Below are 25,504 nucleotides of genomic sequence, written 5' to 3'. Positions count from 1 at the left end.
CAACTTAAGAGATGAATGAAATGCGTCACAAGAGTATCATACAATATAGAGTATTATCTTAAGTGCATTTTTATTCCTGTAACATACTGCTAAGGTGTCAAAGAAGTGGCTTTGCACCATATGTGCTCTTGCCAGCAGTCCCATAGAGCTCCAGTGACTCATTTTCGATATGCACTTTTATTTTGTACGCTGATGAGTTTGTCTGTTTAAATTTTTAAGATCTAACACAAAAGGAATAACACTAAACAAACCACCCAGCAGCACAAAAATACACTTAGAGGATGTTGCTCAATGTACACAAAATACAGTGTTCAAAATCAAAGTAATGAAGACAGGAAACAAGTAGCTGTTTCAAAAGGAAGCCATAAAATGGAGCAACGTTTACTAATTTGTATGCTTTACCACAAAAATTGGAAAAACAGCAGGAATTAGCATTGTGAAATACTGCAAAATCATTCCAAAATGACAAAAGTGCAATAAAAAGCTGTTTTGAGACTTTTAACAACTAAAATAATCAGTTTTCCTAAAGTAAAGTTTCATTCTATTGATCTGCTTGAATTTAATACTTTGCATTATAAACAGATGAGTATTCCAGCACAACTATACATTTTAACAACACGGTTTTGGCCTAGTGCATGAATTATCCTTGACAACAGACCTCAGTTCATCATAGAATTCACAACGCAGAAGGAGACCATTCGGCCCATCGGGTCTGCACGGACCCTTGGAAAGAGCACCTTACTTAACCCCACACCTCCACCCCATCCCCGGAACACAGTAACCTTTTGGTCACTAAGGGTAATTTATCATGGCTAATCCAACTAACCTGCACATCTCTGGACTGTGGGAGGAAACCGCACCCGGATGAAACCCACACAGCCACGGGGAGAACGTGCAGACTTCGCACAGACAGTGACCCAAGCCGGGAATCGAACCTGGGGTCCTAGAGCTGTGAAGCAACAATACTAACCACTGTGCTACCGTGCCGCCCGTTGAGCAGAGACAGAGAAATGAACTGGGTAGACACATGGCAGATGAATTTTAAATGCATAGAACTATGAAGTGACACATTTTGGTGGCAAATGTAAGAAAAGGCAACATGAACTAAATGTGTGCAGGAAAGGGTTGCAGGATTGAAGAATCATACACACATCCTTGAAGGTGGTAGGTCAAGTTGAGAAAGCTGTTGGGGGAGGATGTGAGATCCTTGGCTTTATGGGTGGAGTCTTAGAGTACAGGAAAAGGGAAATTATACAAAATCTTTCTAAAACACCCATTCAGCATAGCCACAATGTGATATATAGCTTTGGACATCACGCTTTACGGTGATGATGGGACCTAGGAGAAAGTAGAGGAGATTTAAAGGGATGAGGGACTTTAAGCAAAGAGGGAGGGACTGGAGAGGCTGGAATTGTTCTGCTCACAGCCAAAAGGATTGGTGGGGTGGGGAAGGGGATGGAAATTTCATGGAGGTGTTCGGATTTGAGTGTGGTCTTTGGCAGAAACTGATTTGTGTGTCTGATGGTCCAGAAGCCAAATGAAGACTTATACGCAAGTTGTTTTGAGCTGGAAAGGATAGCCTGAAAGGGTGCTGGTGCTGTTGGAAGCAGATTGAATAGTAACTTTCAATTCTTGAAGGTCAATGTTGCTCGTGATTTTTCCGTATTAGCGTGATGGCAGGAAACCACTGACAACCTGGATTTCTCACCTCCAGCAGGAAATCGGTTGTGAAGTTTGTCCCACAGTTGACCTTTAATATTGGCCAATCAGAATAGTCTTTCGGCTGGCAATAGGGCAGCCTGCAGCCCAGATTGTTCCAAACTCTAAAAGTGAGGGAGAGATGAGAGGTGCGCGGAATGCACAGTTTCTAAAACGTTTTCTTCCTTCTGTCTGCCTCTTAGCAGTTTTAATCAAGAAGTTTCTCTTCACAGAAATTGTCGGCATCGCTCAGAATTGTTTCAAGATGTGTGTATTGCTGCAGGGTAAGAAAGGAACAAAACATGAGCTTTGCTGATATATGTTTTACATTCAAAGTTGAAGGAAAAACACAACTAATAAAGCAGATCATTGCACATAGAGTGATGCCTGCCCTGGTTAGCTTCACCGAGCAACAAAGCCACTAATTGGTCTGAGAACCAATCGTGCATTCACAGTATTGAGTTACCACCTGCTAGCATAGCCACAGTTGCGAGTCAGAGAGACATGTTAGTAACACACACAAATGGAACCAATTACACAGCCCGGACTCAAACAGTCAGTGTCGATTTAACATTACCATGGGGGTTGGGTTTAGGCCAGAACATTTCAGGCATTGTCTGTATTCAATAGTAGCTTTATCCGGCTTGTATAGCTCAAGCACCAAGGTGGCTGTTTATTGCAGATTTTTTCCACAATGTTAGTCAGAGCAAAACTAAACTAGTGGGTGAGCAAAGCAGGTGGGCAGGAATTCAAATCAATCCCAGCACTGGACAGCACTAAACGGTATCCTTAAGGAGCTGGTTCATTTTTTAAGAGACAGAGGAGCTTCTATATTTTCATGCAGCCAAAAGGGTAGGTAACAGACTCCAAATCTTCCAACATTGACACTTTAAACAGCTGCTGAGGAAATGCTCAAGATGGCCTCGGGTGATTGGATCACGGCTTTCCCCTCATTCCTTGTGGGGAAGTGTGTCTGACCCCAACTTGGCATATTTCCGAATGGCAAGGTTGAAATTAGAAACAGACCACCTGATAAACTGCAAATCAAACCCATATCCGATCAGTCTCTGGCATAAGGTTGTGGAGCACTAACATACCTTCCTGGTAATAGGACCCACTGTAAGGATCAGGTGTCAGAGTGAATCCGCACATTGTCTTTTTGGCCTAAGGTCTTTTGTTCAAAGATTCCCTGACAATCTAACGGATAAAACCCCATCCAGTGTAGCAAAGAGCCATATTAACCAGAAGGTCCCATTTATTAAATTCCAGTCTCTGATGATATCTGAACTCTGCCAGAACAAAAGTTATGGGCTTCATACTTTCCCTCATCACTCGAGGTAGGAAGGGAGAAAATGATCTGCATGGGTTCTTTGCATTATAAACAGATGAGTATTCCAGCACAACTATACATTTTAACACCACGGTTTTGGCCCAGTGCATAAACTATTCTTGACAACAGACCTCAGTTCATCATAGAATCATTGAATTTACAACGCAGAAGGAGACCATTCAGCCCATTGAGTCTGCACTGACCCTTGGAAAGAGCACCCTACTTAAGCCCACACCTCCACCCTGGAACCCAGTAACCCCACCTAACCTTTTGGACACTAAGGGGCAATTTAGCATGGCTAATCCAACTAACCTGCACATCTTTGGACTGAGAGAGGAAACCAGAGCACCCGGAGGAAACTCACGCAGACACGGGGAGAACGTGCAGAATTCGCACAAACAGTGACCCAAGCCGGGAATCAAACCTGGGGCACTAGAGCTGTAAAGCAACAATGCTAACGTGCCGCCCGTTGAGCAGAGACAGAGAGATGAAATGGGTAGACACATGGCAGATGAATTTTAAATGCATAGAACTAGCTGGAAACAACCGGTATGAAGTGACACATTTTGGTGCCAAGTGTAAAATCCTCCACCACCGTCAAACAGTGGCAGCCATGCGTACCATCTCCAAAATGCCTGCAGTAACTCACCTAGGTTCCTTAGACAACAAGGCAGCACGGTAGCATAGTGGTTAGCATAATTGCTTCACAGCTCCAGGGTCCCAGTTCAATTCCCGGCTGGTCACTGTCTGTGCGGAGTCTGAACGTTCTCCCTGTGTCTGCGTGGGTTTCCTCTGGGTGCTCCGGTTTCCTCCCACAGTCCAAAGATGTGAGGGTTAGGTGGACTGGCCATGCTAAATTGCCCTTAGTGTCTAAAAAAGATTAAGTGGGGTTACTGGGTTATGGGGATAGAGTAGATATGTGGGCTTCAGTAGGGTGCTCTTTGTAAGGGCCGGTGCAGACTCGATGGGTCAAATGGCCTCCTTCTGCACTGTAAATTCTATGATTCTATGAACACCTTCCAAACCCATGACCATTACCATCTAGAAGGACATCTGAGAACGCCACCACCAGGAGGTTCCACTCCAAGTCACTCACCACTCTGACTTGGAAATATATCGCCGTTCCTTCACTGTCACCGGTACAACATCCTGGAACTCCCTCCCTAATAGCACAGTGGGTGTACCTACACCTCAAGGACTGCCGCGGTTCATGAAGACAACTCATCACCGCCTTCTGAAGGGCAACAAGGGATGTGCAATAAATGCTGACCTAACCAGCGACCTCACATCCTGTAAAAATGTTTTTAAAAATCCAGTCACAGTCTCTCAGAGGCAACCAGACTGAAGGAGTTGGGAAAATAGAACCCACATGAGGTGTTACAAGCAGAAGATAAAACTGTATTTGGGTCAATCATCAAGCGACGGGCTAAAGAGGATGGAACTCATTGTGGTGACCTCTATGTGTGTATGTACACAAGGGGTTAATGGGTCATGTATCCTCAGTAGCACCACATGATCACTAGAGGGCCGGACCAACAGGGGTATAAAAGGCAGCCACATTGGGGCTCTCTCTCTCTCTTAAGTGCATGGTGATCAAAGTAACAGCAGACTAGTTTAGATGGTCAGCGGAGTTACGTATAGTTACCATAGTTAGATCTTGTTAACCTTATCACTGGTATCAAAGTTAAAGTAAAGAACTCATGTAAATATTGTTGTAGTTACTCAATAAACCTTTTGTTACTACTGGAAGAGTTTGAATCTTCTTCATCGGGATTCAGAATACCTCATCACTAACCAAGGACTGAGGAGCACATGTTACCTACACACCGGTAACAAAACATGGTACGAGTCGAGTGGCTTTAACAGAACTAGCTAGATTAGGTTAGACAAAAAGAGAAGAAAAATAGAAGACTGGACATTCGACTGTGGAAGACTTCGCAGCAAATGGATCCTCGACGACTAACTATGGGACTCATTGGACCTCTAGAACAGCTGGAAACAACCGGTAATTTAAGTTATGACTGGAAAAGATTTGAACAGATATTCCAAATATTTATCGCAGCTAATGGTTTAAGCACGGTCTCTAACGCAACAAAAATAGCACTACTCCTCTCAATAGGAGGGCATGAAGCGAGAGAAATCTATAATTGCTTTAATCACTTAGAAGATGAAGACGATACCAAAATAGAAGTAATACTCAAAAAATGTAATGAACACTGTAAGAGTCACTCTGGTGAGATGCTGGAACGATTTAACAATTGTCATAAATGCCAGAGAAACGGAGGGCCCATCACTGATTTTATTACAAATCTGGGGTGGGATTCTCTGCAATCGGCGCGATGTCCGCCGACCGGCGCCGAAAACGGTGCAAATCAGTCCGGCATCGCGCCACCCTAAAGGTGCGGAATCCTCCGCATCATGAGGGGCCGAGCCCTCATCTTGAGGGACTAGGCCCGCGCCGGACTGATTTCCGCCCCGCCAGCTGGCGGGAAAGGCCTTTGGTGCCCCGCCAGCTGGCGCAAAACTGACTTTGCCGTGCGGCGCATGCGCGGGAGCGTCAGCGGCCGCTCACTGCATCCCCGCGCATGCTCAGTGGAGGGGGTCTCTTCCGCCTCCGCCATAGTGGAGACCATGGCGAAGGCGGAAGGAAAAGAGTGCCCCCACGGCACAGACCCGTCCGCGGATCGGTGGGCCCCGATCGTGGGCCAGGCCACCGTGGGGCACCCCCCGGGGCCAGATTGCCTCGCGCCCCCCTCAGGACCCCGGAGCCCACCTGCGCTGCCTTGTCCCGCCGGTAAGAGAGATGGTTTGATTCTCGCCGGCGGGACAGGCATTCCAGCAGCGGGACTTTGGCCCATCACAGGCCGGAGAATCGCCGGGGGGGGGGGGGGGGGTGGGGGCCCGCCAACCGGGGCGGCGCGATTCCCACCCCCGCCGAATATCCGGTGTCGGAGAATTTGGCAACCGGCGGGGGCGGGATTCACGCCAGCCCCCGGCGATTCTCCGACCCGGCGGGGAGGCGGAGTAAAACCTACCACGAGACCAAGGCAGGGTTGAAACAGAAGACGACGGAAGTTCTGAGCGGCAGCCATCTTGAGAAAGGAGCCGTACATGCGCAGTTGTGCAAAGAGCGCACAGTAAAGGAAACTCGAATTGCGCATGTGCAATTGAGTCCTACGCATGACGTCACGAGTGTCATGATGTCAGAGGACCAAGACCACGCCCACTTAAAAGGGAAATGCACGGAAATGAACAAAAATAAATTTAAAACTGCCAAACCCAATTTTCTTGCCTCAAAAGACAGAACAATGCCCGAACTTACACCAGCAGTTGAAAACAACTTTCACAACACCCTGGAACAAGCAGTCTGCACCATCCAAAGTGAAGAGCACAATGAAAAATCCGAAACCAAAGAAGATGATTTGTTCATTGAACATGAAGAGAACGATAACAACTCTGAAACAAAAAGAGATGATTTGTTCATTAAAGACTACGGCTCAGACATGGATGAGTTATTCGGAATTGATGATCATTGCATCAGCAAAATGGTTGAAAAGCTCAACACGCCTCTTCTCATGGTAGATGAATCCAATACCATGGTGCCATGGAAGATTGTCGATATATTGGATGACAGCAATACCCAAGACGAGACGACGCCACACAGAGAGCACAGAGTGACTCCGTTGAGAGAGCACAGATTGACTCTACAGCGAGAACACTGGACGACTCCACAAAGAGAGCGATGACAGACTCCACAGAGAGAGCGATGACAGACTCCACAGAGAAAGCAATGTGAAGGACTCCACAGAGCGAGCGATAAAAGACTCCACAGAGAGAGCGATTAAAGACTCTACAAAGAGAGTGACACAAGCCTCCACAAAGCGAGCGACGCAAGCCTCCACAGACAGCTCGGTGACAGACTCGAAAATGGAAGCAAGCAAACACTCCATAGCGAACGCCATGCATGAACAAGACCATGAAGATCTATCAAGCTTATTTGAGCCACCAGAAGAAGACTATGAAAGTCTACCCAGCTCATTTAACCAACAAGAAGACACTGAATGTCTACCCACTGTATGTGAGACAAGTGACGAAGAAATCACAATTCCCATACTGGATGTGCAGGATCACAGCGAGTCTGACATATTTCAGCTCGGCTGTACAGAAGTACTCAATAATCAGAGGATGGCTACTTATGAGTCCAGAGAGACCACGTCAATAGAAATCCTGAAGATTTTGACTCCAGAAGAGGAGCACCAAGAGTCCAGAGAGACCACGTCAATTGAAATCTTGAAGGCTTTGACTCCAGAAGAGGAGCACCAAGAAACCAAAGGTGATTCAAATGAACCAGAAATAACTCCAGAAGAGGAGCACAAAGAGATCACAGATGATTCAAGTGAACCAGAAATGACTCTAGAAGAGGAGTACCAAGGAAGCAAAGCAGAGGAATCAAATCCACCACAAATGACTGATGTCACCAACATCAATGCAGCATCAGATCATTCTCACAATTCTCAAGAAGAAACGCTCAATGTAACAAATACCGCAAAAGGACACTCACACCAATAACTGTGACAATGACTCACATCATCCAAACGGAACACTCATTGAACACAACAACAAAAACTACAAGAACAACAACAAACACAACAAGAAGTATAACAAAAACAGAAACAACGAGCACGACGAGAAAAACATTAAGAACGACAACGAAAATGACCAAGACAGACACAACAACAATGAAACAACGACCTGTACAACATGGTACAACTCTACACATGAAGGACAATGCCACAGCACACTGCAAAACAATGGCAAGAGTACAAACATGCCATGGCATGGCAACAAATCTCACAAATTCACATTTGCTCTACAACAAACAAGCAAACCAGCTGTCAAGAAAGATGACATACAGAATCAACACCACAAACACAGGAAAAAGTCCAGGTCAGACAACAAAGATGTAAGACAGAATTGCTACCACAAGCATAGAAAAAAAAAGCATAAATCAGACTCTCAAATTTTTTTTAAATTAAGACTGGACTCATAAATATTAATTGGCTTTGTATAATCGTCAAGATCATCACAACTTGTACATAACATCATTTGCCTACCCATTTTACACAAGCAAAAAACAAAAAAATTATGAGACTAAATGTATTAACATTTGACGGACTAACTCATTGATTTTCTGTAATGCATTTGCAAGCTTTATCCATTATGTTTTGTTCAATTTTCTTTACAACATACAGAAAATATGTAACATGAAAAAAGGGGGGATGTGGTGATCTCTATGTGTGTATGTACACAAGGGGTTAATGTGTCATCAGTAGCACCACATGATCACTAGAAGGCATAAAAGGCAGCCACATTGGGGCTCTCCCTCTCTCTTGGGTGCACGGTGATCAAAGTAACAGCAGACTAGTTTATATGGCAACTGGAGTTACGTATAGTTATCATTGTTCAATCTTGTTAACCTTATCACTAGCATCAAAGTTAAAGTAAAGAACTCATGTAAATATTGTTGTAGTTACTCAATAAACCTTTTGTTACTACTGGAAGAGTTCAAATTTTCTTCATCGGGATTCAGAATACTTCACTAACCAAGGATTGAGTCGCACATGTTACCTACACACCAGTAACAAAACACTCATGTCCGAGGAAACAAAGGTTGTGAGAAGTTAGAAACCAGAGAGACCATGGCACTAACAGATGGAACCTTACAATAGGGTGCACCTTCTATTATTCTCAAAGGGTTGAGTGAAGAGTATTTGGTTTAAAAGGACACTGGGAAATTCACCTTGGAGGAGCAGGAGGAGGGATTCTGTTAACATTGGGAGGGGTTGGACTTTAAACTTAAGAATACAGCTCCACAGACAACATGGTATGGGTTTTCTGTTTAAGAAATTAAAAAGGGGATTACCTTTTTATAGTTTGGTGTATTAATTGCTGACTAAGTAATGTTTATTCGATGATTTTATTTTTCTTACAGTAAAAGCCTTAAAACGTGTCAACTTGTGTGATACTTTGAGTTGGTCACTGGAATACATTTCTCTTTTTTAAATTATCAATCTCTACAGGAATTGTAACATATTGGATAAAAGAATTGTGCGCAATTAAGATGCGCCCAATTGTATATTAATCTTCAAACACTCTCTGTCTCAGAACAGGCACATTCTCCAGCAAGATCTGATGCGTTCTGAGCGAACAATACTGCAATCAAATCAGAAAGTGCTGGAAAAAAACTCAGCTGGTTCAGCAGCACAGTTAATATTTCGGGCACAATATGATTCTTTTTTGAAATGTTCTCAATTCCTCAGTTCCAAAGAAGAATCATTTTGGACTTGAAACACTGACCCATAATTTCCTGGTTCCCCAGTGTCGGATTTGGGGGGGGGGGGGGAATCCGTCTTAGAGGTTCCCAGGTAAGGGTTTAGTTTAGAAGCGCAATTGTCCAGAAGCGCTAACTTCTGCTGCATAATTGCACTGGGCTGGGAACTATTCGACAAAGCAATTTAAATCGCAACCTTCGATGGTTCTGACTAGGTACCCTCAGTTACCCCAAAAAAGTTAGAAGGAAAGAAAAAACACTTCTAACTTCGAGTAACTATTTTAAAGACTCAGATTGAGCCAGACTCCAGAGGAGTGCTCCCTCCCCCGGACTGACAATGGACCCCAATTTGTTGTTGATGTTGTTGTATAATCATCTGAAGGCCTCTGGTCACACTAGCCTGTAGACTAGAGTTACATTTTCCTGCTTGCTTCCAAAACCTGATAATATTCCTCTTTGACACACAGTTTCTCCCTTCCTGCAGAAGCAAAACAGACGTGGGAGAGGAGCAAGAGAGCTTTTTAACCGTGCAGTACTTTGTCACTGTGCAAGTCTTGCCTCCACCTCTGTGAGTCATGTGTATTAAAAAGAAATTGCTGGAAAGGTCAAATATGTTGCTTGTGACTTTCTCACTGCCGGTTTGAGTTACATTCCACAACTTTAGGTGTTATTGGCATTCTGGATGCCTTTTAAGAATTTGGATTTGGATTTTTAAGAATTGAGGATAGTCACAACTGCCAGTGCTGCCGTCATTACAACTGTAAAACTGCCAGCAACTTCTGGCATCTGCACAAGCGTTGTTAAACATGGAAATCCAGATCTTTCTCAGTGATTCCCTGCTCCTCAATGGGGTATGTTTTAAGACCATAAGACATAAGACATAGGAGCTGAAGTAAGGCCATTCGACCCATCGAGTCCACTCCACCTTTCAATCATGGCTGATTTCAACTCCATTTACCCGCTCTCTCTCCATAGCCCTTAATTCCTTGAGAAATCAAGAATTTATCAACCTCTGTCTTAAAGACACTCAACGTCCCGGCCTCCACCGCCCTCTGTGGCAATGAATTCCACAGACCCACCACTCTCTGGATGAAGAAATTTCTCCTCATCTCTGTTCTAAAGTGACTCCCGATTATTCTAAGGCTGTGCCCACGGGTCCTAGTCTCCCCTGCTAATGGAAACAACTTCCCTACGTCCACCCAATCTAAGCCATTCATTATCTTGTAAGTTTCTATTAGATCTCCCCTCAACCTCCTAAACTCCAATAATTATAATCCCAGGATCCTCAGACGTTCATCGTATGTTAGGCCTACCATTCCTGGGATCATCCGTGTGAATCTCCGCTGGACCCGCTCCAGTGCCAGTATGTCCTTCCTGAGGTGTGGGGCCCAAAATTGCTCACAGTATTCTAAATGGGGCCTAACTAATGCTTTATAAAGCTTCAGAAGTACATCCCTGCTTTTATATTCCAAGCCTCTTGAGATAAATGACAACATTGCATTTGCTTTCTTAATTACGGACTCAACCTGCAAGTTTACCTTTAGAGAATCCTGGACTAGGACTCCCAAGTCCCTTTGCACTTCAGCATTATGAATTTTGTCACCGTTTAGAAAATAGTCCATGCCTCTATTCTATTTTCCAAAGTGCAAGACCTCGCACTTGCCCAAGTTGAATTTCATCAGCCATTTCTTGGACCACTCTCCTAAACTGTCTAAATCTTTCTGCAGCCTCCCCACCTCCTCCATACTACCTGCCCCTCCACCTATCTTTGTATCATCGGCAAACTTAGCCAGAAAGCTCCCAGTCCAGTCATCTAGATCGTTAATATATAAAGAGAACAGCTGTGGCCCCAAAACTGAACCCTGCAGGACACCACTCGTCATCGGTTGCCATTCCGAAAAAGAACCTTTTATCCCAACTCTCTGCCTTCTGCCTGACAGCCAATCGTCAATCCATGTTAGTACCTTGCCTCGAATACCATGGGCCCTTATTTTACTCAGCAGTCTCCCGTGAGGCACCTTATCAAAGGCCTTTTGGAAGTCAAGATAGATAACATCCATTGGCTCTCCTTGGTATAACCTATTTGTTATCTCTTCAAAGAACTCTAACAGGTTTGTCAGGCACGACCTCCCCTTACTAAATCCATGCTGACTTGTCCTAATCCGACCCTGCACTTCCAAGAATTTAGAAATCTCATCCTTAACGATGGATTCTAGAATCTTGCCAACAACCGAGGTTAGGCTAATTGGCCTGTAATTTTCCATCTTTTTTCTTGTTCCCTTCTTGAACAGGGGGGTTACAACAGCGATTTTCCAATCCTCTGGGACTTTCCCTGACTCCAGTGACTTTTGAAAGATCATAACTAACGCCTCCACTATTTCTTCAGCTATCTCCTTTAGAACTCTAGGATGTAGCCCATCTGGGCCCGGAGATTTATCAATTTTTAGACCTCTTAGTTTCTCTAGCACTTTCTCCTTTGTGATGGCTACCATATCCAACTCTGCCCCCTGACTCTCCGGAATTGTTGGGATATTACTCATGTCTATTACTGTGAAGACTGACGCAAAGTACTTATTTAGTTCCTCAGCTATTTCCTTGTCTCCCATCACTAGATTACCAGCGTCATTTTGGAGCGGCCCAATGTCTACTTTTGCCTCCCGTTTGTTTTTAATGTATTTAAAGAAACTTTTACTATCATTTCTAATGTTACTGGCTAGCCTACCTTCATAATTGATCCTCTCCTTATTTCTCTCTTTGTTAGCCTCGGTTTATTTTTGTAGCCTTCCCAATCTTTTGACTTCCCACTACTCTTTGCCACATTATAGGCTTTCTCTTTTGCTTTGATGCATTCCCTAACTTCCTTTGTCAGCCATGGCTGCCTAATCCCCTCTCTGATAACCTTTCTTTTCTTTTGGATGAACCTCTGTACTGTGTCCTCAATTACTCCCAGAAACTCCTGCCATTGCTGTTCTACTGTCTTTCCCACTAGGCTCTGCTCCCAGTCGATTTTTGTCAGTTCCTCCCTCATGCCCCTGTAGTTACCTTTATTCAACTGTAACATCTTTACATCTGAGTCTACCTTCTTTCTTTCAAATTGGAGATTGAATTCTACCATATTATGATCACTGCCTCCTAAGTGTTCCCTTACTTTAAGATCTTTAATCAAGTCTGGCTCATTACATAACACTAAGTCCAGAATGGCCTGTTCCCTCGTGGGCTCCATCACAAGCTGTTCCAAAAAGCCCTCCTGTAAACATTCAATTAATTCCCTTTCCTTGGGTCCACTGGCAGCATTATTTACCCAGTCCACCTGCATATTGAAGTCCCCCATGATCACTGTGACCTTGCCTTTCTGACATGCACTTTCTATTTTGTGGTGCATTTTGTGCCCCCGGTCCTGACCACTGTTACATAACTCCCTGTACATAACTCCCATTATGGTTTTTTTGCCTTTGTGGTTCCTCAACTCTACCCACACAGACTCCACATCATCTGACCCTATGTCGTTTAGTGCTATTGATTTAATTTCATTCCTAATTAACAAGGCAACCCCGCCCCCTCTGCCCACCTCTCTGTCTTTTCGATAGGTTGTGAATCCCTGGATGTTTAAATGCCAGTCCTGAACCCCCTGCAACCACGTCTCTGTGATGCCTACCACATCATACCTGCCAGTCACAATCTGGGCCACAAGCTCATCTACCTTGTTTTCAAAGCATAAGTTCAGAATTACTCCTCAGCAACCTCTCTGGCGCTAAAAAAAACTAATTTAACATTTGCAGAATGTCAAATGTCCCCAATAATGATGAAAAAGTTCCTTAGATTGTTGAAATATATTTTTTTTAAATTGGTTATTGATATTTCAACTTACACACTATTTCACTCTGCAAAACAATTAAAATGGAAGGATAATCAGAGCTTTGAATTGCAATGTCGTTCGCTGCTTAGCTTGTTTGACGATATCGCTGCTGTTGGACGCTGAAGATCGGCTCGAGCTGTCGTCAGAATGAGATTAACATTGGAACATTGAAATCCATGTCACTGGCAGATCATTGTGGGCAGCCTTCTTAGAGGTCAACGGCCACCACTTACTTCAAAATCCGGGCAAAGACATCAATTCTCTGCTGCGGTGGCAAATCAAACCGCAAAGGTAGGCTTCATCAGAGCTCAATGTTGTATTGAACAGAAGCAAAATCGTACACAATTGCGTATTCATACTGGTTGTATAGAAATGCAAAGTGTCAGTACGTCCAGCTCAACTACTGACCTCTGGTGATTGGCTTTCTCCAAAATGGTGGGCATCCTGACAACATGAGAGGGAAGTTTAACCTGTACAAACCAAGACTTTTACGAGAACAATAGTCCTTTTCCACAGACTCTTTTATTTAATATTGTACTGCGATTTAAAAATTAGGGAAGAAAGAAAAAGGAACTTGCATTTATATTGAGTCTTTCACGCCCTTCAGATATCCAAAATGTTTCACAGAAAATAAACTGACTTTCCTGCGGCGGCCATGGAGTGAGTGGTCGCACATTTGGTGGCTCCTGATTGAGGCGGAATTGTTTGGTCCTTGTTACCCGTTCACAGGGGTGTTTGCTGGTACAAAGTACAGGGTCAGATAGAGCTAAGGATTCTTCTTTGGTTGGGCATGTCTCAGCCCTATCAAACAAGGAGTGCAACTGTAAAGGTGCAACAGTCAGACCATGAGCTTTCGAGGAGTGTGATAGAAGGAAAGATGGCGGCGAGCTCTGTGGCGTCACTGTCCGCTCAGTGGCCCACGGAACAGTTGGTGGAGTTTTTGATGGTCACGTTCCAGCAGCAAAGGCAGCAGGCCTCAGGAGACCTGGCTAAGGTGGCTGACCTGATTCGAGCAACCATTGAGAGAGTGGAGCAAAGGTTTGAGGTACATAGTGTGTCGCTGCAAAATGTTGAAGAGTCAGTGGCGGACCATGAGGACTGGTTGGCTTTGTTGAAGGCAGAGATTACGTTGGTGAGAGAGGGCCAAAGGAAGTTGAGGGAGAAAGTGGATGATTTGGAGGATGAATCTCTGGATTGTGGGATTGCCCAAAGGCATTGAGGGGGCGCAGAACACTGGGGAAGCTGGGGGGGGTCTTCAGCTGACCACCCCTCCCCTCCCAGGTGGATCAAGCGCACAGGTCGCTGAGAAGGAGGCCGAAGGCGGGTGAGCAGCCGAGGGCGCTGTTTGTACTGCTGCACAGATATCTAGACAACGAGGAGATTCTCCGGTGGGCAAAGGAGACAAAGAAGAGCACCTGGGAAGAGAATGTGATTCAGATCTACCAGGATCTGGGTGCACAGCTGCCGAAGTGCCGGACTGGGGTTAACAGGGTCAAAGTCGTCCTGTTCAAGGAGGGAGTGAAGTTTGAGGTGCCGTACCCAGCCCAGTTGTGGGTCACATACAAGGGCCAGGAGTTTTACATGGACACACCAGAGGAGGCGAGCAGGTTTTTGGGAGACCACAGACTTGGGGACTTGCAAGAACTTTGGACTCTGGAGATACCACTGTGGGGTAGGGTTCGGGTTCTTTGGTTGGATTGAATGTTGTATCATGCTTTATATTATGTGGGTTATTGGGGTTGTGGGGGGTGGGTGGGGGGGGTGGGGGGGGGGGAAGGTGGAGAAGCGGGTGTGAGGGAATGGGGGGGGGGGGAGTTGGGGGAAGGCAGTTGTCACAAGTGGTGGCCACAATGATAGCGGATAGGCTAGTTAACGAGCGTGAAGTGCGGGACAGGTCTGTTGCCGGTCGGGGAAGGGGGGGTTGTTTTCTTTTTCTTTGTTCGGGATGGTTGGGGAGGGGAGGGGTGGGTTGCTGACGTGGAGGAAGTTACTGTGGCACAGTTTCTTCAGTGGTGATGGGCATCGACATCTATGGGCGCAGGGCTTGGACCTGGGGAGCTGCTTGAAGTGGAGATATTGCTGACTGGAGACGAGGGCAGGGCAGGGCAGGGCAGGGCAGCCCCCCCCCCCTTGAAGAGGCTAAGGAAGGGATGGCTGGGACAGGTGTTTCATTCAAGGCTGGAAACGATGAAGAAGAGGGTGGGAGTTGGTTAATAAGAGGGTGTCCTTTATGTTGGAGAGAACAGTGGCGGACCCTGGGGGTAGGTTTGATGGTGAGCGGGAGGTTGGAGGAGGGCGAGAGTGGTGCTGGTGAACATTAAGACCCCAAATTAGGACAATGTGGAGATTATGAGGCGAGTCTTGGTGACGTTGACACGCACTGGCTGGTCATGGGGGTTGGATTCCGTGTTGGATCCGAGGCTGGACAGGTCGTGCCTCAGGTCTATGAGAGTGTCAGCAATGGTGAAGGAGTTGCTGGGATTTATGGAGCAGATGGAGGCGGTGGACCCATGGCGGTTTGAGAAGCTGAATTTTTGTTCTTTTTGCATGTCCACAGGGGGTACTCCCAAATTGATTTTGTTGTCCTGGACAAGACACTGCTGGCGGGGGTGGTTGGGACCGAATATTCGGCGATCATGGTGTTTGACCACGTGCCACACCGGGTGGATTGTGGGTAAAGGGGCTGAGCTGCCAGCGGCCACAGTGGAGGTTGCAGGTGGTCTGTCAGAAGATAGGGGCGGCTATCCGGAACTATGTGGTCTCGGCGGCTACATTGGGGGAGGCGTTGAAGACAGTGGTTAGACGGGGCTTTATTTCCATTAGGGTGCATAAGGTGAGGGTGGAGCAAGCAGAGAAGCTGCGGTTAGTGGAGGCCATTCTGGCGGTGGACCGGAGATACTTGGTGGCCCCTAAGGACACGCTGTTGATGGAGAGGCAGAAGCTCCAAATGGAGTTTGGCTAGTGTCGACGGGGGAGGGGATGGGCCAGCTGCGCAGGGCCAAAGGGGCAGTGTATGAGTATGGGAGAAGGTGAGCAGGATGCTTGCGCACCAACTTAGGAGGCAGTCAGCGATGAGGGAGATTGGACGGATGAGGGACATGGGGGGCCAGCTGGTAACGGGGTTGGAGGATGTAAATGGGCTGTTTGAGGCATTTTATTGGAGGTCGTACAGTTCAGAGGCCCCGGTGGGGGATGAGGGCATGAGGTGGTTTTTGAATGGGCTGGAGTTCCCAAGGGTGGATGAGGTAAGGGTACAGGGACTGGTGGCCCCAATTGGTCTGGGGGAGGTGATGGATTGTGTGGGGGCGATGCAGTTGGGTAAGGTCCCAGGCCCGAACGGGTTCCCTGCGGAGTTTTGCAAGAGGTTTTATAAGCTGGAGCCCCTGTTAGTGGAGTTGTACAATGAGTCGTTGGGGAGGAGTGAGCTTCCCCTCACGCTGTGTCAGGCATCTATCTCTCATTTATAATCTTTATTCTATAATCTTTATTATTGTCACAAGTAGGCTTACATTAACACTGCAACGAAGTTACTGTGAAAATCCCCTAATCGCCACATTCTGGTGCCTGTTCGGGTACACTGAGGGAGAATTCAGAATGTCCAAATTACCTAACAGCATGTCTTTCGGGATTTGTGGGAGGAAACAGGAGCATCCGGAAGAAACCCACGCAGACACAGGGAGAACATGCAGATTCCGCACAGACAGTGACCCAAGCTGGGATTCGAACCTGGGACATTGGCGCTGTAAAGCAAAAGTGCTAACCAATGTGCTACCGTGCCTCTAAGACCCAGAGCAGTGTGGCTTGCACAGTCCTATATTATTGTTAAATGTGGATGTGAAGCTATTGGCGAAGGTGCTGGTGGTGCGGATTGCGTGCCGGAGTGATAGGAGAGGACCAGATGGAGTTTGTGAAGGGGCGACAGCGATTGGCCAATGTTCGGAGGTTACTAAACGTTGTATCGATGCTCTTGACAGGCCGGGAGATGGAGGTGGGTGTGTTTATGGATAGGGAGAAGACGTTTGACTGTTTGGAGTGGCCGTACGGATTCGAGACGCTGGGTGAGATTGTTGTATAGGGCTCCTCAGGTAAGTGTGCGGACCAATAGTGTTAATCCGGAGTATTTTAGGTTGCATCATGGGGCGAGGCAGGGGTGCCCGCTCGCCCCTTTGCTCTTTTCCCCAGCAACTGAACTGTTGGCCGTGGCACTTAGAGCTTCAAAAAGGTGGCGGGACATAGAGGGGGGGGGATTGGCTGGGTGGAGCACCGAGTCTCTTTCTACGCTGATGATCTCTTGTTATATGTTGCTAACCCGGTTGAAAGTTTTGACAGGATTATGGGGATCTTGGGGGAGTTCAGTCTTTTTTTGGGGTATAACCTCTATATGGGGAAAAGTGAGGTATTCCCGATCAACGTCCCGGAGACAGGGGACGAGTTTAAGGAGGTTGTCGTTTGGTTGATAGAAGCGGGCTTTCACTATCTTGGGATACATGTGGCAAAGAGCTGGGCCCAGCTGTACAACTTGAATCTGGCAAAGCTGGTGGAGGGAATGAAGGAGGACTTCCGGAGGTGGGATGTGCTGCCTCTGTCGGTGACTGGAAGGGTCCAGACAGTAAAGATGACGGTGCTCCCAAAGTTTCCGTTCACGTTTCAGAATCTCCCAATTTCTTTGCCCAAGTCTTTTTTCAGTAGGGTTTTGTGTGGGCAGGTAAGATTCCCCGGACCAGGACCAGGACCAGGACGGGAGGCTGGCGCTGCATAATCTGCAGAATTATTACTGGATGGCGAACATAGCTATGGTATGGAAGTGGGCAGTGGAGGCGAGGTGGTGTGGGAATGGATGGAGGAGTCTTTGTGTAAAGGGGCCAGTCTGAGGGCACTATTGTTGGCACCTCTGCTGTTCCTACTGGCCAGGTACTCCATGGGCCCGGTGGTGGTATCAGCGTTGAGGGTGTGGAATTAATGCCGGCAGCACTATAGGATGGAAGGCCTGTCCCTGTGGGTGCCGATTTGTGGCAACCACAGGTTTGTTCCGGTGGGTTTGGATGCTAGGTTCCGGTGGTGGGGGCGGTTGGGGATAGAGTATATACAGGACCTGTTTGTGGAGGTTAGGTTTACAGAATTGGAGGAGCCTGAGGAGGTGTACTTGCTGCCGAAGGGGAATGGGTTCGGGTCCCTGCAGGTGAGGGACATCTTGAGGAAAGAGATGGGTTCATTCCCGCAGCTGTTGCCTCCAGCGCGACAGGTCAAGCTTCTGTCCGAGGATGAGATAGGTGAGGGCAAGGTGCAGAAACATATGGGGAGGCGATGGAGAGGGAGGATGCTGTGGTAGAGGAGGTCCGGCGCAAGTGGGAAGAGGTGTTGGGAGGTGTGATGCAAGCTGTGGTGTGGAGTGAGGCGCTGCAGAGGATAAACTCGTCTTCGTCATGTGCAATACAGTTTAAGGTGGTGCACGGGGTCCAGGATGAGTCATTTTTTTCCCGGGGTGGTAGATAGGTGTGGGCGGTGTGCAGGGGAACTGGTGAACCATGTCCATATGTTTTGGGCATGTCCAAAGTTGGAGGGGTTCTGGAAAGAGTTTGCGAATGTAATGTCGAAGATCATGGGAATGGAGGGGCGCCAAGCCCATGGGCGGGGCGGGCGGGGGGGGGGGGGGGGGGCGTGATATTTGGAGTATCAGAGGATCTGGGAGTGTAGGTGGGGAGAGAGGCTGATGTGGTAGCCTTTGCCTCCCTGATAGCCTGGAGGTGGATCTTGCTGTGCTGGCGGGACTCAGAGCCGCCGAAAGCGGGGACGTGGGTGAGCGACTTGGCAGAGTTCCTCCACCTAGAAAAAGATCAAGTTGGGCAGAAGAGGGGCGGAGAAGGGGTTCTCCACAAGGTTTGCTTGTTTCTGTTCTGTATATATTTGAAAATACCTCCAAGAAAATATTTTTCAAAAAAATAAGTAAAATTATTGGCAATTGTAGGAGAATGCAGCCGCTGACTTGAACACAGCAAAGTTTCACAAACTGCAGTGTTTTGGTGTTAATGGCTGAACGTTGAACTTTAGCATAGACATCAGCGGTAGACCCTGCTCTACTCTTAAGTATGTAACGGGACCTTTTAAATTATAATAAATAGGCAGATGGGCCTTTGTTTAGCATCTTATTTTAGTCTATGATCTGAGGCTTTTAGATGAGTCACTGAACTATGGTTCAATGGTGGCTCTCTTGCCTTGAAGTCGGAAAGTTCTGGGTTCAAGTGTTAGTCCAGACACTTACACATTTTATCTAGGCTGGCGTTTCAGTGCAGGACCTTTTGAATTAGTTGTTAGATGGAGGCTTCATTTGTCCCCTCTGATGCACACAAAATATCCTTTGGTTTCATTCAAGAAGAGCAGGGGAGCTTTCCCAGTGTCCTGGAATTATAGATATCCCTTAACCAATGGCACTCATTGTTAGGAATGAGTGAAGAGACAGTCCAATTACATATCAAATTGATGTTAAGTATCCAATAATTGACACTGATATGTAAAGGGGTTGCAGATGGCACTTGGTGTGGTGATAGGGTTTTGTATGGCGTGTGTTCAAGGAAAAATAAAGGGGCGCGATTCTCCGCTCCCGCGACTAAGTGCCCACGCCATCGTGAACGGCGTCGAGGTTCACGACGGCGCGAAATGGCCCCGATCTCGACCGATTCAGGGCCCGAAAATGGGCTAGGATCGGGGCCGCACGAAACTCGGGGGGCGTGTCGCGAAAGCAGCGTCGTCAGCGCACATCGGGCATTGGCGCCGCATAAAAGCGGCGCCGCGTCATCCGCCGCGTAACTGGCGTCACCCGCGCATGCGTGGTTGCCGTCCTCCCCGAGGCCACCCTGCAAGAAGATGTCGGATGGATCTTGCGGGACGCGGAGGAAAGGAGGACCTCCTTCAGAGAGGCCGGCCCGCCGATCGGTGGGCACCGATCGCGGGCCAGACCCCTTTTGAGTCCTACCCCGGTGAAAGAAACCCCCTCGCCCCCCCCCACAGGCCGCCCCCGCAGCGTTCCCGCGCTGTTCCCGCCGGCAACGACCAGGTGTGGATGGTGCTGGTGGGAAGCCATTGTTTTGGGCAGGCCGCTCGGCCCATCCGGGCCGGAGAATAGCGGGTGTAGCGGAGAATCGCCATTTTGGGTGTCCCGGGCGATTCTCCGCCTGCGTCGCGCAGAACTCGACGGGGCCATTCTCGCCGCTTGGGTGAATTGCGGGAGGGCGTCGGACCGGCGTCGCAGGGAAAAATGGCGCGCCAGGCGATTCTCCCAACTGGCGCGGGAGCGGAGAATTGTGCCCATGGTGTTTGGGAAAGCAGCAGAACTCTTGACTCTTTACTCAACAGCAGCCATAAACTAACACTCTAAACAGCTTATCTGGGTGTTGAGTTCACAGACGCGGCCACACAGGAAGCCTCAGGAACAAAAGATTTATTTACAGAAGAATGAAGACACTATAGACACTGGTTCCAGGAGGGGCTCCTGGCACCTAGCCCATACTCGGGCAGGGTTTTTGTATTTTAGATTGCGTTCCCGCTGATGAGGGAGCTCCACCCCTCAGCAGGGAAGTGCGTACTCCACGAGACTCACGGGAGCCTAATTGGCCAAACGTCGTGGGTCGTGTGTAGGTTGCAACATTCCTCCCCCGCAATGTCCGAAAATGCATCTGAAAAAGGAGGCCGCGGAGGCGGAGCCCTGCACCACTTTGCTAGTGGCTGCCTCTCAGGTGTCGTCGGGGCAGGGCCAGGAGGCATATAGTGGGCGGGTGTTCGATGCCTCGGTGGTACCACCATCAGTGCCAGGTTGTCCGGAGATTTGTCACTGGCAACATCCGGTGGTGGCACCTCCATCTCGGAGTCCGAATCCCCGGCATCTAGCATCTCGGCGTCGAAACCCCCATGGGATGGTGTCCGTGGCGAAGGGGCGTCCAGGGACTGTGCTGGGCCCTCCAAAAGGGCATCGCACAATACAGAGCTCCTACTGCAGAGATGAGCAAGGTGCCTACTTGACCCCAGGTCCTGCACACGAAACCGGTACGACACTGGCCTGGTCTGCTGGATGACAGTGCTTGGAATCCACTTGGCACTGTCTCCGAAACTGCGCACATGGACCGTGTTGCCTGGTGCGAACCATCTAGGTGGGGCTTGCTCGACAGGGCAATGCCCCAGCTGCTCCTGTCTGTGGTGCACCTTCACGCCAATATTGGGTAATGTCAGGCTGAGGTGAGTCCAAAGCCGACGACCTATGAGATGTTCTGCCAGCGCCACACCAGCGGCGGCATGCCGTGTGGGGCAGTAGCAGAAAAGGAAGCGTGGCAAACACGTGTCAAGGGACTCTGTGGTCTGCTTGTTCATTGCCGCTTGAACTTCTGGACCGCCTGCTCGGCCAAACTGTTGGAAGTGGGGTGACATGGGGCAGTGTGTATGCAGCGTACTCCATTGATCCTCATGAAATTTGCAAACTTCACATTAATAAATGGTGTTCCATTGACCAGTACCTCCAGAATGCAGTGAGTACTAAATGAAAGTCGAAGCATCTCAACCATCGCCCTCGAAGTTGTCGATGACATCCTGACGATGTCCAGCCACTTATAGTGTGCATCAGTAAGGAGGATGAACATGGACCCCTGAAAAGGGCTGGCAAAATCGGCATGGGGGTGTACCCACAGGCGACTCAGACACTCCCAGGGATGAAGTGGTGCTGCAGGTGGGAGCTTCTGCTGCTCCTGGCACATTCCACATTACCAGGCGAGTCTCTCAATCTCCGCCTCCAAACCTGGCCACCACATGAACCTGCAGGCGAGCATCATCATTTTAGACATGCTGGGGTGCCCATTATGGAGGTCTGTAAAGATAGGGCCTTTGTGTGGAACCAGAACGCATGTCCTGAAAACGATTATACTCATACTCCACGAGACTCACGGGGAGCCTAATCAGCCTGGCCCCCTGGGTCTCGTGTAGGTTACAACTTTGGGAAATTGCAGTCTGCAAACTTTTAAAAAATAATTTTAAAGTACCCAATTCACCTTTTTTCCCAATGAAGGGGCTGGTTTAGCTCACTGGGCTAAATCACTGGCTTTTAAAGCAGCACGGTTCAATTCCCGTACCAGCCTCCCCGAACAGGCACCGGAATGTGGCGACTAGGGGCTTTACACAGTAACTTCATTGAAGCCTACTCGTGACAATAAGCGATTTTCATTTTTCATTCATTTCATTTTCATTTCATCTCATTTCCACGTTGAACTCAGCAATTTCTGTGGTAATAGTCTTCAGTTTGCTGGGGAGCGTGTGAGATGCTGCATCTCATTAAAGACGATAGGACGAACCTTGGATACAGGGGGTCTGTTTGGGTCCACGCACGTACCCGGGTGCCGGGACTGGCAATGTATCTATAAAATGCATCGCAGCAACGACCGCGTCGGCCTTGGGGGGCGTCGGTGTTGGGAGCCTACTCAAAGGTTCCGCATGCGCGATCTGTGTCTCCTGGTGGTTTTCCAGCACATATTCATACAGCGCGAGTAAGAGGGCCCACCACTGAATTCTGGCCAATGCGCTGGGCGGGATAGCTGCAGCCTCCTTGAATAGCCCCAGAAGCAGCTTGTGATCAGACAATACTGTGAACCGACGCCCGTAGACCATTGACTGAAACCGTGACTATGGGTGTGGAAACGCAGTTCAATGGTAGGACAATCATCCGTGGGCCCTTTCACAAAAAAGGTGTAGGACCTGGCCGGGCGGCTACCAGCAGGGTGACGAGCAGACACACCATCTCATGGAAGCCGTTTTTTGCCACCACATGTCCCACAATGCCTGGGGTCTTCCTCATCCATATTGGGGGAGGAGTCCCGCCTGGTGGCTGAGGTCCTTGGCCACCGGCCTGACCCCGGCGCGTTGCCGCCCAGGGTGGAGATCCGGGGTTGCCTGGTCGAGGGGGTGCCGTGCTCCAGAGAAGGGTGTGGCCTAAACTAAGAACTTCCATCCCCTGCAATTCTTTTACACCCTTTTCTGTGCTTTCCTGTGACACTTTCCATGGCTCTCTTCAGGTCCAGTTGAGGCTCAGCGAGTAACACCCGCTGGGTTGATGGGTCGCAACATTTCGGAGAGGGCAGTGCCATGAGGTTCCTGAGATGTGCCCAAAATTTCATTATGTCTTCCCAGGGATCTGTTCTGCAGTACTAAAATGGTAGTGTTGGACGGTGACTGACTGATGGTTTGGGGGTGAAATGATCTACCACAAGTGCTACCAGGTCCATGAACGAGTGCGGGGTGGCGGGGTATGTTACGTTCTTCATCACACTAAAGGTGAGTGCTCCACATGCCATCAAGAGAATCACGGTCTGGCGCTCATCTCTAATAATCGCGTTGGCCCGAAGAAAATAATGCATCTGCTCGATATACTGTGACTAATCTTCAATACCTGCATCAAATACTTCCAGCTTCCCGAAATGCGGCATCGCTGAGTCAGATGAAAAACCTACAGAGGTCTTTGGAGAGTCGGCCGTGTACAGCGAAAATGGCGCTACCTGCAGCTCCACTTAATCCTCGTCGCTAGTGTTGAATTGGCCACACAGGGAGTGTAAGGAACGAAAGATTTATTCACAGAAGAACAAAGACACTATCACTTGGGCTGGATTTTTATATTCTGGGTTGCTCTCCCGCTGATGAGGGCGCACCGCCTCAAAGCGGAAATGCTCATACTCCACGAGACTCACGGGGAGCCTAATCGGCCTGGCCCCCTGGGTCTCGTGTAGGTTACAACATTGGGAAATTGCAGTCTGCAAACTTTAAAAAAATAATTTTAAAGTGCCCAATTCATATTTCTTCCCAATTAAGGGGCAATTTACCGTGTCCAATTCACCTACCCTGCACATATTTGGGTTGTGGGGGTGATACCCACGCAAACACGGGGAGAATTTGCAAACTCCACACGGACAGTGACCCGGGGCCGGGGTCAAGCCCAGGTTCTCAGTGCCATGAGACAGTAGTGCTAACCACTGCGCCATCGTGCTGGCCCAACTGCTGTCTGCAAACCTGCGACACATTTCCTACATTGCAGCAGTGACTCCATTATCAAAAGTACTTCATTGTGAAGTGCTGAATGTCATTGCTAATGCAAACTCTTCCTTACAATGAAATTATTTTCAAACTCAGACTGTGGTACACGGATATGTACCTAGTCATTATAAATTTCCCTGACCAGTAAATATCCTAAATAAAGCAGCACTGAAGAAAACAGACCAGCGTGGTTCCCGGGTTCAATAACTAGTTGATGTTGAATCAGTGGATCATTTTGTGTCAGAAAGGGGGAATACTCAGTATGAGCTTGTTGAATTGCTACTCAGTGCATGCATGAACAGTACAGCTAGGCTATTGATACTGCCAACATTCACTGTCAAATGCAGCGATAAAGAACGGCTACTTGACTAAGGCCTATAGATACAAGTGAACATAAGAACATAAGAACTAGGAGCAGGAGTAGGCCATCTGGCCCCTCGTGCCTGCTCCGCCATTCAATGAGATCATGGCTGATCTTTTGTGGACTCAGCTCCAGTTTCCGGCCTGAACACCCTTTATTCTTCAAAAAACTATCTATCTTTATCTTAAAAACATTTAATGAAGGAGCCTCAACTGCTTCACTGGGCAAGGAATTCCATAGATTCACAACCCTTTGGGTGAAGAAGTTTCTCCTAAGCTCAGTCCTAAATCTACTTCCCCTTATTTTGAGGCTATGCCCCCTAGTTCTGCTTTCCCCGACCAGTGGAAACAACCTGTCCGCATCTATCCTATCTATTCCCTTCATAATTTTATATGTTTCTATAAGATCCCCCCCCCCGCATCCTTCTAAATTCCAACGAGTACAGTCCCAGTCTACTCAATCTCTCCTCGTAATCCAACCCCTTCAGCGCCAGTACGTTCTTTCTCAGGTAACGAGAACAAAACTGAACACAATACTCTAGATGTGGCCTCACTAATACCTTATACAATTGCAGCAGAACCTCCCTAGTCTTAAACTCCATCCCTCTAGCAATGAAGAACAAAATTCCATTTGCCTTCTTAATCACCTGTTGCACCTGTAAACCAACGTTTTGCGACTCATGCACTAGCACACCCAGGTCCCTCTGCACAGCAGCATGTTTTAATATTTTATCATTTAAATAATAATCCCTTTTGCTGTTATTCCTACCAAAATGGATAACCTCACATTTGTCAACATTGTATTCCATCTGCCAGACCCTAGCCCATTCACTTAACCTATCCAAATCCCTCTGCAGACCTCCGGTATCCT

General features: G+C 47.8%; 1 protein-coding gene across 1 annotated transcript in view; it reads right to left on the bottom strand.

Moving 5' to 3' along the window:
* Window positions 1-346: 346 nt before the first annotated feature.
* Window positions 347-25,504, bottom strand: part of ccdc82 (coiled-coil domain containing 82) — a 142,891-nt gene continuing 117,733 nt past the window's right edge. The window contains exon 8 of the mRNA XM_072476386.1: window positions 347-1,975. Within this exon, the coding sequence (XP_072332487.1) occupies window positions 1,907-1,975 (69 nt within the window). The 3' untranslated portion in view covers window positions 347-1,906. The remainder of the gene's footprint in view (window positions 1,976-25,504) is intronic.

This window comes from Scyliorhinus torazame, chromosome 15, assembly GCF_047496885.1.
Source record: "Scyliorhinus torazame isolate Kashiwa2021f chromosome 15, sScyTor2.1, whole genome shotgun sequence".
Classification (NCBI taxonomy): Eukaryota; Metazoa; Chordata; class Chondrichthyes; order Carcharhiniformes; family Scyliorhinidae; genus Scyliorhinus; species Scyliorhinus torazame.
This window is presented reverse-complemented; position numbering and strand designations above follow the sequence as displayed.